The sequence below is a fragment of the Zingiber officinale genome, chromosome 9A (assembly GCF_018446385.1).
Source record: "Zingiber officinale cultivar Zhangliang chromosome 9A, Zo_v1.1, whole genome shotgun sequence".
NCBI classification, from domain to species: domain Eukaryota; kingdom Viridiplantae; phylum Streptophyta; class Magnoliopsida; order Zingiberales; family Zingiberaceae; genus Zingiber; species Zingiber officinale.
In genome coordinates this window covers 175,368-191,321 of record NC_056002.1, presented here as the reverse complement: position 1 = coordinate 191,321, position 15,954 = coordinate 175,368, and the positions used below count along the sequence as shown (strand labels likewise).

Sequence of the window (15,954 nt, the reverse complement as noted above, 5' to 3'; positions counted from 1 at the left end):
TTAAAACATAAATTAAGCTTGTTTAGAAAACTATAAAATATCTTATTAAATTAGAAAACAAGAAGTTGCTTTTAATTAGAGAACAAGTTATCAAATAGCGATGCTCTTTGAAATTTGATTGAAATGTTAAAATTTTAAAGAGACTATCAAATATCAGAATTTTTTTATTATAAATTATCCATAAAATTCTCTTTAAAAATTTCATATTTGTGTTATTTTACACTCACCGGCTCCATTTCATTAAATAATGATATAATTTTATTGGAGCTGATCAAAATTAAAAGGTAAATTAAATTTGTTCTTTATTTGTTGATATATGTGTTGTACTATGATTATACTAACACAGTAATTTATAGTTGAGGTGTGCCGATTGTCTTTAGAGAATTTATTACCGTCACGATGCAGAAGCTCTCGGCTCCGCCTGTAAGCGCGAGACCCACAAGCTGGGGATTCGCACCCCTCTGCGCGTGATGATTGCGTGTGTCGCGCCCGGTTTATGAATTTCCAACTCGAACCCTCTGAAATTACCTGATTTGGGCTCAACCCGCGCATGCATGTAGGCCCCCTTAACTTTGCTAAGCAAGGATGGAAGGACTCCATATATAAGGTCTTCCAACCTTTCTTTGTTTAGTAATATGGAACTAAATGTATACTTCTATGCATTACAATAAACAATAAAATAATTAGAATTAAAACACAACAATATGTACTCATGACTTTATGATTATACGAATGACTTGAGAGGTAAGAAAATGGATCCTTCAACTAAGCCCTTCTTTATTATCAAAATTTTGTCAAAGCCCACTAACTCCTTATTGGAATTCATTGAACAATCCATGCTCATTACGATCCAATTTATAATCTATCATATTTTACCTACCCAAAACTCTAATACGTGAAATTATTTCACGCCATTATCTTTTTCTATCAACTATCTTATTTAGGATGTAAAGGAGTTAAACTTTGTGTTATTTAAATTTATTTGATTAGATCATTGAGCCAAATTAAATCGAACTTTAAATGAATTAATTAAGCGGTTGAAATAGTTGTTCAATCTTAATTTAATTTAGTTTTTTTTTCTATGAAATTAAGTTTGATTCAAGTTTAATTTGAACATAATATTGAGCTTACCTTTCAATTGAACTTGTTTATTTATTTACCCTTCGACTTCCATGTGACGTTGACGACTACCTAGAAAGGGAATCCCCTATTCTTACCACCGGATCATATATATATATATATATAACCATCAACATAAATAATTTTTTTATAAATTAAATATTAAATTTGTTTATAAACTATTTGATTTATTTACTGTGTATTAAATAGGCGTTATGACTTTTAAAATGAATTTTAAATGGGTTATCCTAATTTTCCTGGTTATATTGTTAGACTAAATATGTTATATTTATTACTAAACGCCGTTATATTGGATTTCCGTCAGAAATATAGAAAATTCCACGTTTTCATCCCGTGGAACGGAAAGTGGACTTGAAGTCTAATTAAATCTATCCTTGCAGCGACCCAGCTCCCACACCAACCATGGCCTACTTCGCTTCGGCGCTCGCGTTCCTGGCGCTTCTACTATGGAGTCGGATCACCGCCGCTGACCCTCAGACTAACCTCCTCCTGAGAGCCTGCAGCTTAATCAACGTGACCAACACCACCGCCTTCGCCGCCACTATCAACCTCACCTTCTCCGACCTCCGCTTCACCATCTCCTCTGCCGCTCCCGGCAGCTCCGCCACTCACTTCGCGACGGCGTGGGGCTACGCCCAGCCATTCTACGCTCTCTTCCAGTGCCGCGGCTACCTCTCCACCGCCGACTGCCTCACTTGCTTCTCTGCAGCCGAGGTCTGTATCCGCATCTGCGGCCCCGCCAATGGCGCCCGCGTTATCTACGACGGGTGCTTCCTCCGCTACGAGAGCACCCCCTTCTTCCAAAGCAAGGGCCCGGGTAACGGCAACAACTGCGGTGAACGCAACTCGACGAGCGGGTTCTCCGCATCGGTTCGGCCGCTGTTGGAGGATTTGAAGGCCAACACGCCGAGGACGCGGGAGTTCTTCGCTGCGGTGGAGAGGGAGGGGGTGTTCGCGGTGGCGCAGTGCGTGGAGACAGTGAGCGAGGAAGGGTGCGAGCAGTGCCTGGCGACGGCGGTCGACCACGTGATGCTGTGCCTGCCGAGCGCCGACGGGCGGGCGGTGGACGCCGGATGTTTCATGAGGTACTCCGACGAGTCCTTCTTCCCGGCCAATCGAACGGTGGATCTGTCGCCTTACTTGACGAATTCAGGTGCTGTGTCTCCTCCATTGGCCCGTTCACCAATTAACTGAACCACAATTTTATTTCAAATATACATAGAAATTAATGTTATAAAAACATAAAAATAATTACGAAAATATTTGTCTTGGAATCGAGAGCTTCAGTTCCTCGATTTTTTATACGAATTTAATGGTTTTTAATTCCAAAATGCGCTTACAAAATAAAATAAAATAAAATAGCCAATGTTTTTATATATAAAAAAATGTCGCTAAACTCACAGTTGTCATTATTTCGCCGGATCTTTCTTCGGCAACTAGTTTGTGTTAATCTTTTCAAGAGCCAATGTTTTTTTTCTGATTTAAGCTCGGAATGTGACGATGGAACATGGAAGAGCGAAATCGAGCAAGAAGGGAGCCCTAATTGGGGCAGTTGCTGGAGGAGTCGGCGGCCTGTTGCTTCTTCTGGGGGCTATATCTCTTCTGTGGATCAGAAGATCTAGAGATCAACGAAATCCTTCTGAAGGTTTATGAATCTCATCTTATTTTTATCGGTCTGCAAATTTCCCATCAAGTATGGACTTGTGCCTAGTAGGCAGTAAAAAGCTCAAAAATCATCATTTTGTTTGATTAGGCCGGCCGGGAATTGAGATACATATCGGTTTTCATCACAAATTTGTTAGTCAACCAAGTTTCTGCTATCATTAGAAGAGTCAGTTAAGGCGGCCATGTCAGGTTGTGAAGCAGTCGCATCTGTGTTGATTCAAACTTAAAAGCGAGTATGACTTCATGCCAACTATTTTTCTATGGCATAGTTATGTCATTGACAAATGCTTGCTTTTGAAGTGTGCATTATAGCCACTATCAAACATTAATAGGGTAAACCTGCTTCATGGCTCTTTACCTTGAAACACAGAAGCTCAATCTCCTTATCTTTTCCAAAGACACAAACAATTTAAATTCTTTATGATTTCGATGCTAATATCTAGATAGCCATAGGTACATGATTGATGCTGACAGAACTTTGTTTGAGATAATATTTATGTTTCATCATTCTATTAGCTTGTACTATGAAGGGTCGGGAGGTCTCCACGGGTGCCTAGTTGGTTAAAAGGTGATAGATTTATTATAATAGGGCAGACAATTCTCGGCAGGAACATGCCCTTGGAGAAAAAATTCCTTCCACCTCCTAGCCATTTGGCGGTCGGCTATAAGCTGATCCTGTGATTTATCTCCCTTCACATAACCCGGTACAGACTGTGAGGGACATCTGGGATAAGCGTAATCAACTTTTGTTATAATTGTAGGATAAAGGGGAGCTTTGGTGCAATGGTAAAATTGCTGCAATGTGAACTAGTAATCATGGATTTGAGTCGCGAAAACAATCTTTTGTAATGCTTAGAGTAAGATTGTGTACAATAGACTCAATGTGGTCCAATCTTTTTTCAAGTCCCTTATTGACAGGAGTTTCGTGCACCGAACTATTGTTTTTTTAATGTTTGTACAATCTTGTGTCACTATTTTGAATCAGCTACTCCTTAGCTTTGTCGATGAACATCAACATGCAGAGGTTACTTGGGTTCATATTCTGCTTGTTTAGTATTGAAGTATAAAGAGGTGTTTAAGATTGATTCTGTCATTCCAATTAAACATGCTTATTTTCAAGCTGAGCATTGTGTTTGTTCAAGACCATTTGTTGTGTTTATTTTAATTAGCATTTTGTTGCCGGAGCAGATTTAGGGGTTTCTCAGGTTGATTCACATTCATTTACTAGGTCTAGTGCCTTTATTGTTTCTTGTTTTATCTTTGTGCAGGAGATACATTGGGGGAATCCACATTACAAGGGTCAGTAAATTTCCATTACAAGGATCTAAAAACTGCTACAAATAATTTCAGTGAAAAAAATAAAGTAGGAAAAGGAGGATTCGGGGATGTGTACAAGGTGAAGTCCTGAACTGTTAAAGATGAATCATAATTTCCAAGTGAATTTTTTGGGAGAAGTATGTGATCATTTTTTTATCGACAGAAAATATTAAAAAAAGTTAGTATATATAATCGTATCCATACTATACTTATTCTAACAGAATGAATGCAGATGTATTGACGATTATAATTTTCACAGGGTCAACTTAAAAATGGGAGAACGGTTGCTGTAAAGCGACTGATAATTACTCAAACCAGTAGAGCAAGAGCTGATTTTCAAAGCGAAGTGAAACTCATTAGAAATATTCATCATAGAAATTTAGTTAATCTGCTTGGATATTCTAGCAAATGCGACAATTTTCTTCTTGTCTATGAGTATATGACAAATGGCAGCCTTGACAAGTTCATATTCGGTAACTCCTTATTTTTCACTTACAAGCAGCTTACATTTTACTTCGAATTGTATGCTTTGTTGTTTAATATGAACCTCAGTATTGTTTCAAAATCATTTGAAAGGCAATAGACGTGGGTTCCTCAACTGGAGGCAAAGATTTGATATAATTGTTGGGGTAGCTCGTGGTCTTGCTTACTTGCATCAAGAATTCCTTGTTCGTATCATACACCGGGATATAAAATGCAGCAACATTCTTCTCGATAACAATTTCCAGCCAAGGGTTGCAGATTTTGGGCTGGCACGACTTCTCCCTGAGGACAAGAGTCACGTTAACACTATATTTGCTGGCACTTTGTGAGTTAACATTATTCGGTATTCTTTGTTAGTGCCATTCATCTACAGTCATTTTCCTTGGTAATTGTTTCTTTTATGATGCATCAAGGAAAGTGTACATCTACTGATTCAAAATTCTCCATGTATCATGCAGTGGATATACAGCACCTGAGTATGCAATTCATGGGCAGTTATCTGAAAAGGTTGATACATATAGCTATGGCATTGTTGTCCTTGAAATAATCAGCGGCCGGAAGTGCAACGACATAAAACTCCAACCTGTTACTCAATATCTTCTTGAATGGGTAATGACAGTTAACTATTATGATACATCAAACTTGTTTCGTTTCTGTATCTGCTTTTATTATCACAAATATTCGATAGGAGTAATGTTCTAGGATCAATCAGTGCCTGTCCTGAAACAGGCCTGGAAATTATACGAACGAGACTTGTTATTGGAGATGGTGGATGAAACCTTGGATGCTAGTGATTATACACCAGAAGAAGTTAAAAGGATCATTAAGATTGCTCTTCTCTGCACCCAGTCTACGGTTGCTGCAAGGCCAACCATGTCAGAGATTGTAGTTCTGCTGGTGAACCAAACTGATGATGCTCTTCATCCAACAAGACCTACCTTCATAGAGGCCAGCAATAGGGTTTATGGAGAAGCATCTTCATCCCCTGCTGGCTCAACTTCGACTCCAGTTGCAGCTTCACATGCAACTTTCTCGACGTTTCAATTTTCTGCTCGTTGATGTTCACAACGAATATATCATTCAGAACTACATTGATAAAGATCCATGGTGCGAGTCACATCTGTATAAAGTGTTTGAGCCTAAGAATTGAATTGGCACGATTCTTGTGTAATTGTCTTCTAGTTATAAGAGCAGTTGTTTAAACTGACCACTCCGATGATGTTTTAGACTACAATTTCTTTGCTCCAAATAATTTTTAGAAACAAAGGAAAAATGACGATAATTTAATTATTTAATAGAACACCATCAGAAGGTAGTTATACTTTATTAGGAGAATAAGAAAAATAATTTGACAATTTGAATAAAATAATTTCAAATGAAGGAAGACTAATGCTTGCAAGTCAATCCAGACAATGTGGGATGGTAGGATATAGAATTTTTATAAAATTATGACCGACTTCTTTTCCAAGTTAATTTGAATGGTTTAGGATTTAGAATTTTAGGGTTTAGGGTTTGAATGGTCCCTTATTTTTCATTACGTGTGAATTATCTAAATTATTAATTAAATGAAGGAAAATTAGGAGTATTCCACTCAGTTTAGACCACGAGTCAATTTAGACAATGTAGAATTATGATTTTTTTTTTCTTTCAAGTTTGATCAAGATACTTCGATAGGAGAATAAGAAACATAACTTGAGAATTTGAATAAAATTTATTCACAATTTCAAATAAAAAGTTGGTGTATTCAAAGTCAATCTAAACAATCAACTTCTTTTTTAAGTTTGAATGGTCCTTTATTTTTTTTCTTGATCAAGTGTTAATTATCTAAACTATCAATTAACTAAAGAAAAAGTAGGAGTATTCAAGCCAACTTATACCGTCTAGGCTGTAGAATGGTAAGACTTATTTTCTATGTTTGAATAGTCTCTTTTTGTCTAAATTACAAATTAAGGACAAAATGACAAAATTTGTATGGAGGTTTTAAAACATAAATTAACTAGTTTAAAAAAATTTATAAAATATCTTGTTAAATTAGAAAATATGAAGTCCTATTAATTAGAGAATCTACCAGATGTATCTTGTAAACAGGCTATCAAATAGTCACACTGTTTAAAATTTTATTAAAATGTTGAAAAATTAAAGAGGCTATCAAATATGAAAATACTATAAACTATCCACAAAATTCTCTTAATTTTTTTTATTATTTAATACTCTACTGCATCACTTCATTAATTAATAATAGAATTTTATTGTCGCTGATCAAAACTAAAAGGTTAAACTTCTACATTAAAAATGGCACACACATTGGTCAGGGTGTCTTTTTTTTTTTTTTTTTTTTTTTAAGCATTTTAAAATTCAACTAAACTTATTAAACTTTAAGGGCAAAAATGAAATTTCATTCGACTAGTTCGTTTACAATGGGCCGGCCCATAAATCGTGAAGTTGCTCGTATTATTGTAATTACATCTGTACCATCCTGTTCCATACTTCGTTCCATCGCCCTCTTTGCTCTTGCGGAGAACGAAGCGGAGATTCTTCTCCAAATTCGTCTCTTCTGCCTCGAATCCCTTCTCCTGTTTCTCCAAATCAACGGGTCCATGGAACCAGTTGTGGTGGTTTCTTCACGCCATAGGGGTTTTGATCGCTTCCGTTGTGGAATGGTGCGATAAATCAATTTTGAGCCGTGGTTTCAGATTAGGGTTGTCTGACCGGAGAGTGGGAGATATGTATAGGGGTGGGAACGGATTGAAGATGGAGGTTGGATCCTTAGATCGGAAGCGGATCAACGATGCGCTTGATAAGCACCTAGAGAAATCCTCGCCGTCGACCTCCAGGGGTTTGATCGTCAAGGATAAGGACAAGCTCACGCTGCCGTCTTCCGCCTCAGGGAAGCAGCCGGAGCACCGTTCCTTGTCGAAAAATAAAGGTTCCGATGGTAAAGTTTCTTTTTTTTTAAAAAAAAAATTATATAAAAAATAAAAATTATTGGACCTCGTATTGTACAAATTTCTGCTTTATAGAATGCTCTTTGTTTATCACCATTGCTTTAGTTAGCTTCTCACATTGTTTATAGGAAATGTGCAATTTAAATAAATGTATTTGCACATAATCATTTGGAAACAAAATGACGTCCTATTTTTCAAAAGAACAATAAATGGGTAAGTTAAACTCAGCTCAGCAACGTTTTTGGTGGAAACAATGATTTATGCATGATCAGTTCCCTAAGCTTATTAGGGGACAATGTTGGTTATGCATCAAATTTACCTCCTTGAGGGGTCCAATTATGATATACTTTTGAATAAGTTGATATGTAACCTTATTTTGGGACATTAAGCTAGAATCAGTGGGTACTCAATCTAGATATTGGTAGTGTTTTGTATTGTCCCTATGCATCACTTTGTTTTGTATGTGTTGTCACAGAAGAGTCAGAAACTGATAGTGAAGAGTCTGATGTCAGTGGTTCTGATGGGGAAGACACCTCTTGGATTTCATGGTTCTGTAATCTAAGAGGGAATGAATTCTTCTGTGAAGTTGATGATGAATACATTCAAGATGATTTCAACCTATGTGGATTAAGCAGTCAAGTGCCTTATTATGATTATGCTCTTGATCTGATCTTGGACATCGAGTCTTCTCATGGTAAGCTTCATTAATGTGTCTATAGAATTCATGACTGTGCACTATTTTTACCATATGAATCTGCTAACGGTAATATTGTAGATAATATCTAGCTTTTCAACCTTAATCATATTTTTTTTTGTTCTTTATTAGCTGATCGATCCATCTTTGGGCAAAGTACAATGATTAGATAATCATTTTTTTTCACATATGCATGTTTTGAAGAGATTTGTCTTTTATCTATAAATTTTTAAAAAATGTTTTCATTTTTTTTCAGTTCCTCGAAGTTTCATTAACCTGTCTGAAGAGAGAATCATAAATTGCTGCACATGTATCCCATGTATCTTTACTAGCTCTGACACTAATCACAATCTTAATGGAATATATGCTCTTTAAATTCATTTTAATTTCTTAGTACCATGTCAAACAACCTATAGATTTTGCATATATATAAATTTGTATGCATGATATCTAATTGCATAGTGATGAAGAATATTTACAAGGTTTAAACGATTTCATGCAGAGTATGACTCAGCACGGCAACTAAATAAATATGCATCACTTTTGGCTGTATCATGAAGTAACTTGATAAATAGAAATTATCTGCATAGTTACCTGAATTACTCATAATTGCCAGAAAAGCACCAGTGTAAGAGTGACCTTTTACTGAAACAGTTTCCTAGTATGAACCTTCCAAACACTTAAGACCTCTGTTCAATAAATTTGACCTTGTTGCAAAAGTGTAATAAAACAAGCACATTGCTCAGATGCATTTGAACTCCCAAAATACTTTTTTATTGCTAGATGTTTGAGAATTGAGAATGCCATATATGTTAAGAGCTGTGATACTCATCTAGAATTTTCATCTAGAAAATTCATCTAGATAGACACATAAATGATGGGACCCACCATTTCACTTTTTGTGGGCCCATCATTTATGTGTCTATCTAGATGAATTTTCTAGATGAAAATTCTAGATGAATATCATTTCTCATATGTTAATTTCATATAAGCTTCTATGTACATATCTTGGATGATAAATCTCCTCCTGGATTTCAATCTGAGCAGGAGACATGTTTACTGAAGAACAAAATGAGCTAGTTGAATCAGCAGCAGAGATGCTCTATGGCTTAATACATGTTCGATATGTATTAACTAGCAAAGGGATGGCTGCCATGGTAAGATCTTGACTTTCTAAATGTTCTCTGATTACTTAATTGCTCAATCTTGATGACATCAAAAAATTGGTCGTAACGTAGCTAGAGAAATACAAGAACTATGATTTTGGAAGATGTCCTCGAGTTTACTGCTGTGGCCAGCCTTGTCTTCCTGTTGGGCAATCAGATATTCCTCGATCAAGTACTGTGAAAATTTATTGTCCCAAATGTGAAGATATATACTATCCAAGATCGAAGTACCAAGGCAGTATCCTTTTCTTCCATTAATTACTTAATACTCAGTTTCTTTGATTATGATAAAATGTCATTGCTAACTTCTTCACTAGTGCAATATTTAGGCTTCTACAATTTCAACATATAACAGTTCAGTTTTGCCTCTTTTCCTACGTATTATTGATGTTAAAGAACAATATAGTCCATTTGCGGTTCTTGTTCTACAGATTATAAATTTAACAGGAATATGCATATGTGAGTATATCTAAGGAAGGATTTTGCACAAAATTATATTGTAATATGTAACCTCCGTGTGTTAATACTTTTATTTTTGGGAAATTTTCATTTTACTATCTGCAGTTTATCCTCTATTTTAACATTCCCCTCATCAAATATCCTCAAGTACTTTCAAACTCTTGCTACGTCTAATTGTTAATGTTATTGTTATATTGATGTCAAAGTGATGTGGCACATTCAAGATCTTTATTGTACTTTTACTTTTGGGTAAGTTTCATTTCACCATGTGGAATTTATACTCTTCTTAAAAATGCCCCTTGAAATTTGAGAATCCACAAAATATTCCCCACTGTTTTCAAACTTTTTCTTCTAATCATTAATTCTGATATTTTACTTGATGAATAAGTGTTGTGACATGCTTGTGTCATGCACCTCCCTTCATTTACTTTGGCAGTAATTTAATGGCGTTAATGAGTAAGGGTTGAAATGACAACAGTGGAAAGCCTCTGTGCTATTTTGATGGTTTTGAAACTCCGGATGACATCTTGAAAAAGCAGATAAACTTTGGGTGAGTGAAATGAAAATTTTTCTTATATCTTTGGCCTAGGTCGTCACTGCTATGCACAACAAGAAAGCTACCTATATGTGCTATGTTTCTGAACTACTACAAAGTTATCTAACTGCAAAGCTGCCTGTTTAGTTCCCTTGACCTTGTATAGATATCGACGGAGCTTACTTTGGAACAACGTTCCCTCACCTGTTTTTGATGACATATGGACACCTCAAGCCGCAAAAGCCATCACAACAGTACATTCCCAGGGTTTTTGGTTTCAAACTTCACAAGCCGTGACAATCAAGTTATGCTTCAAGATGAATCATATAGGAGTTATTCGAGGACGGACTCCAGACTGCATTAAGCATCGACTAGTCAATGATTTAGGGTGCTAGTTTTACTGGGTTGCCCTATACCGGCATCATTCTGCTTGTATCTAAATCATGTTAAAGCTACTGAACAATTGTAACTATCTTATGTTGATTATTTATTTCTATGCTTTCTTCGCCAAGTTAGCCATTATAAATCTATATCGAAATCTTGGAAGTACTGTACTTATTTTTTGGAATGGAAGTGATGTTTCTGTTTGGTCATCTGAAGTATAGTGATCTTAATTGCCAGTTACGTCTGTTGAGCTTTTGGTACCATGTAGAATCGCTGGAGATGCCAAAACAGGAGACTTATTAGCTGGTGACTCAACAAGCTAAGTATTCAGCGATCATGATATTTTGTGTAAATTTCTCTAAAGTCCTCGTCCCTTTCAAGTTGAACGATTTGACCGGCCAACTTAATTAAAGTCATGTGTGATGGTGTGCTCTGACCATTTCTCTCATTGGACAGTCATAATTGGCACATATTCCTGGAGCAATCTGTTAGTATATCGTGGACAGTATGTCGTCAAGTGTTTAAATTCCAACTGTTATTTCGTATGATACGTAACAAGGAGTACGCAATCTAGACACGTTAGCATGGGTAGTCAGGGTTATCGCAAGATTGACAAAATCATAAAACCAAACATTGATCGATGCGTGCTTTCTTTCACAAATTAAACAAGTAGTAGACTCGATTGAGTTGGGAAAACGACGCTGATGTCTAGGAAACCCTCACTGAATTACGAAGCAAGTAGACAATTTCCATTTTTCCACAAGCTCAAGTCCGCGCGCGACTATGAGATAACGACAAAAGGGCAAGTTGCCGGATGGTGCTTAATTAGTAGTCAGCTACGTGATTTTTGTGTTACCTTTTGTCACATTGAGTAATGAAAGAATTAATAAAAATGAACATGAGATATATAAGCACAAGAATATATAGCAACAGCATATTGGATGTAAAAAACCTCCTGTTCATTTGTTTTGTAACAGGAATGTGAAGGAGATAATTTGAAAGAAAGGCAGCAACTCCAGCTTCTTCGTGTCCATCAAACCCATGGCACCTTAAATGAGCGGCAGTGCGCAGGTATTAATGGGAGCATTTAAGTTAAGCATGCAGTTGCAGACTTGCAGTGCACTGCAGTTATTACTTTTATTTACCTATTGAAAAAACCTAAAGAAAACAAAATCCAACTCCCTGTCACCCTCCCTCGCTTCTCCGTTTTCTGAACACGACCGAAAAATGCTTACAGGTGAATAAATTCCCCGGCACTCGAGAACCAGTAAAAAACAGTAATAGAAAGAGACTCCTTGCGGTTGCGGTGGCAGTAATTGTCCACGGCTCCAGACTCCAACAAAACATTTCCGAGGAGGACAGGGCAATTGTGTTCGAGGACAGTTTTGTGAATAGCAACAAGTGTACGGGCGTTTTTCAAAAGAAACTTTCGCGGCGGCAGCGGAGAGCTATGAAGGGTAGCAGCATGTGGAATGACGATTACGCCCCTACTAGCCACCGGTAGAAGCCGTAATAACCGCCTGCCTCCGCTTCGCGCCGAGCGCTGCCCTCTAGGTCCCACGAGTTCCGGCCGTCGCCGTCGAAGCGGTGGCTCCACCGGCCGGAGAAGCGGAGGGAGGAGAAGGACGAGGACGCGGAGGAAGCCAGCCGATCCACGTAGTCTTTTAGCCACCCGCCGGTCCCCGAGCGTCCCGCGGCCGCCGCAACAGTGTCCCCAGGCTCCGCGGCTGCGGACTCGGATCCGGAGTCTTCCCGCCGCTTTTCCAGCTTCTCGATGCGCCGGGTGATCTGCGATACCACCGCCTCCACCTCCTCATCCACCATGTACTCGAACGACGACCCTATTGAGTATGTCCTCTGGTGCGGCGGCGGCGGTTCTGGTGGCGGAGGGATTGGAGGATCGTCAGCCGAGAGGGTTCTCCGGCGACTCACGTTTCCGATCTCGATTCGGAAGCTTCCAGATCTCGAAGCGCTCTGGTCACCTGTGAGAGGCGGAGACGTTGGCAGGATCAAGGGGGGCGCCGGGAGGGAAATGGAGGCGCGGCAAAGCGGGCAGGAAGGGGTGGTGTGAAGCCATGGATCGACGCAGGAGGAGTGAAAGGCGTGGCGGCAGGCCGGGAGGAGGCGGAGTTCGTCGTCCGGGCGGAAGGGGCAGAGGCAGACGGCGCAATCGAGCGAAGATTTGGGCAGGGAGGCGAGGGCCGAGGAGAAAGTGAAGACAGGAAGCGTATCGATGAGCGCCGCCGCGTTCGCCCTGTATTCGGCCGCGCTGGAGGCTGAGGAGGAGGAGGCCAAATCGACGAAGGGCAAGGCATGGGGAAGTGCGGAGACCGAGGAGGAAGATCGGCGGCGCGAGGCAATGAAGCGGAGGAGGAGGTGGATGCAGAGGGAGGTGACGGCGACGGCGGCGATGATGGCAGCAATGATGAACAGGCTCACACTGAGGGAGTGAGAGGAGGAGGAGGAGGAGGAGATGGCGGGAGGAGGCCCGCTGGCAAAAGATAGAGGAGGACGAGGGTCGGAGGCCATGGATGGCGGAGGCGGCGGCGGTGGCGGAGGTGAAGAACGCTTCTTTATATATTCTAACCCCCTTCCTCACATATTATAGAAATATATTAATTATTATTGTTATTATTATTTATTAATTTTGGAGAAATGCATCATTATTTTTATTGGATACTATTATAGAAATCATTTTTTGGATTTTTGAGATATCATTCTAATTTTAAAATCTTAACAAATATATTTTCTTATTATTATTTTTATTTACATATAGGTGCTAATTTTGATCTATTGTTAAAATAGCTATTAAAATTAAATTCATTTTTTTGGGCTCCTTATTACGATATTTCTTGCTGAATTTTAGAGAATATTTATTATCATGCCTAAATTGTCGAGATTATTTTTATAATTAAGCCAAGTGCAATTATTAATGTTATAACTTCTCTCTTTGTCATTGGCAATTGCATGTTTGACTTAAGATTATTGATAATACAGTCTTGCAGCATAGAACTAAATGATAATTTACACTTAAATAAAAGGACATTTCTTCTAATCTCACTTGTTAATTTATCGATAATATATGCTAATTATATTTATTGGGTCATGTCATGAATTAATAAAACATAATGAAATAAGTTTCAATTTATTTTTAGGACAATGTTAAATGGCTAGAATTTGACCGACTATAATATACTTTGTAAGTCATTATTAATGATATTTTAGTAATATCATTACATGCATATATTACAATTCAATTCTGATCGTCAGATTATGACCAGATAGATTTACCGTTATTTTTATTACTTAACCCTCAATGCTTAATAATGATGTAACCTAGGCACATTTAAAGAATAATAATTTTTATTTTGGCACTACAAAAGAAAAGTAGGGTTGGAAAAATTCCCGAAAATCCCGACCCTTCCCGAATCCCATCCCATTTCCGACCCGAAAATATCCCGACCCGACATTTTCCCGACCCGAAGGTTCGGGATTTTTCCCGTCCCGATCACTATCGGGAAAGGGATCGGGAATTATTTTTCTCCCGACGGAAATCCCGTCCCGACCCGATTATATTATAATATTATTTTTTATATTAAAAATATTATTTTTTTATATTAAAAATATTATTTTTATATTAAAAATATTATTTTTTATATATATATATTTTATATTTTAAGCATCTAACTATTATGTTTATTTTTTTTCTCTTCATTTTTCTCATACTTCATCATAATTTTGTTTCTAAATAATTTATTGGCAATGTGTGAAGAAGATAATCAATTAGTTTATTTTAGCATATGAAAACTGATAAAATATTTTTCAGGATATTCTTACGGGTCCCTACCCGATCCCGAATATTCGGGATCCCGAACATTCGGGTCCCGACACTTTTCGGGTACGGGATCGGGAGAAAAAAAAATTCCCAATTCTTATCGGGACGGGTATTGGGTAAGGGAGTTACGGGACGGGTCCCGACCCTATCCCACCCCTAAAGAAAAGGCAGTTTACCCATGGATAATGAAATTAATCAAGAGCTTCATAGTCAAGAATATTATTATTATTATTATTACATATATGTAGAAATTTTCTACGATATCAAATCAAAATTTAAATGTGATTGATATCATGACAACTAATTAATTAGATGCCAACTTCAATGCAAATTAAACAAAGATCTAGTAAATGAGTACAGATAATTAACTAAAAAAAATTAGGTGTAAATTCATTAAAGAGAGTTGAACAAGGAATTTATAAGCTGTGCCCCCCCCTTGCCTTCCAAGTCATTCCTCAAAATTATGGAAGAGAATTAATGTTAGGTAGAGTGCATTTATTGCTAACACGAACTTAATTAATTAATTTATATTCTAATTAACTAACATAGGCATAATTATATCTATATTTTTAAAAAATATATTGTTTTGCATATTAATTAATTAAATGATAAGAAATGCTAACAAGAGTGTTTAATTATTGTTTAATGAGTTGGATGATTGAAGTTGACTATGAGAATGAATGTGATGAGTGAGTTTTAAAATTAGTTTGGGAATGTTTTGGCCATTAAGTTGCTAGCTTATATGAATTTTGAAGTTGAGGAATTGTCTTTAGAAATGAATTTGGAATGTTCAGATCATTAAGATATTATAAATTGTGATGTTGGTGTCTCAAAAAATATAGAGGCATGCACCATGCATGTGAGTTATGGGAGACTTTATAACTTTTTAGATCTATAACAAGTTGTTGGGTGTAGTTCATAAATTAGGGCCAGAGAGTAGATGAGCATCTCGTCAATTAATTATGTGTGTCAGCATTGGCTTCAAATGAAGTGTGTGCCTTCACCTCATATGCGCCAAGTGTCTCATTAACAAAATATTTCAAACATCTCAATCACAAACATTCAATTCTACTAATATTTTAAGTATATATGCATATTATTGAGCTACTTTCTCAATCATTTATCAATTTTGTAACCCTAGATGAGAGTGAATTGGTCTTGATCTTCCTTCTAAATCGTCTTTACTATGATGAATAGTAGTAATTATATTGTTTGAATACTTCACGTGGAAACCCATGAGTGCAAGCAACCCTCGTTCGGTTAACACACGGGTGAACAACTTAACGTACGCTCGTGAGATTTTAAGGATATGTCCCAGGGCGTAGCACAGC

General features: G+C 37.5%; 3 protein-coding genes across 6 annotated transcripts; 2 read left to right on the top strand and 1 right to left on the bottom strand.

Annotated features, from left to right (window-relative positions):
* Positions 1-1,542: 1,542 nt before the first annotated feature.
* Positions 1,543-5,815, top strand: LOC122021634 (cysteine-rich receptor-like protein kinase 2). 3 transcript variants are annotated; one of them, XM_042579774.1, is made up of 7 exons: positions 1,543-2,293; positions 2,627-2,785; positions 4,074-4,201; positions 4,382-4,595; positions 4,699-4,930; positions 5,064-5,214; positions 5,335-5,815. In XM_042579774.1, the coding sequence occupies exons 1-7, from the start codon at positions 1,543-1,545 to the stop codon at positions 5,662-5,664; spliced, it is 1,965 nt and encodes a 654-aa protein (XP_042435708.1). In that variant the 3' UTR covers positions 5,665-5,815. The 3 variants fall into 3 exon arrangements, with proteins under 3 accessions (XP_042435708.1, XP_042435709.1, XP_042435711.1); XM_042579775.1 differs by having other exon boundaries at positions 5,318-5,476; XM_042579777.1 differs by having other exon boundaries at positions 5,294-5,476.
* Positions 5,816-7,059: 1,244 nt separating this feature from the next.
* LOC122020637 (putative casein kinase II subunit beta-4) lies at positions 7,060-10,915 on the top strand. 2 transcript variants are annotated; one of them, XM_042578644.1, is made up of 5 exons: positions 7,060-7,531; positions 8,026-8,244; positions 9,292-9,401; positions 9,483-9,648; positions 10,571-10,915. In XM_042578644.1, the coding sequence occupies exons 1-5, from the start codon at positions 7,330-7,332 to the stop codon at positions 10,699-10,701; spliced, it is 828 nt and encodes a 275-aa protein (XP_042434578.1). In that variant the 5' UTR covers positions 7,060-7,329; the 3' UTR covers positions 10,702-10,915. The 2 variants fall into 2 exon arrangements, with proteins under 2 accessions (XP_042434578.1, XP_042434576.1); XM_042578642.1 differs by having other exon boundaries at positions 7,060-7,540.
* A 959-nt stretch (positions 10,916-11,874) lies between these two features.
* LOC122020404 (E3 ubiquitin-protein ligase ATL4-like) lies at positions 11,875-13,365 on the bottom strand. The gene has a single exon (XM_042578326.1). It carries the CDS (start codon positions 13,315-13,317, stop codon positions 12,268-12,270), a length of 1,050 nt encoding a protein of 349 aa, XP_042434260.1. The 5' UTR covers positions 13,318-13,365; the 3' UTR covers positions 11,875-12,267.
* Between the last annotated feature and the right edge of the window lie 2,589 nt (positions 13,366-15,954).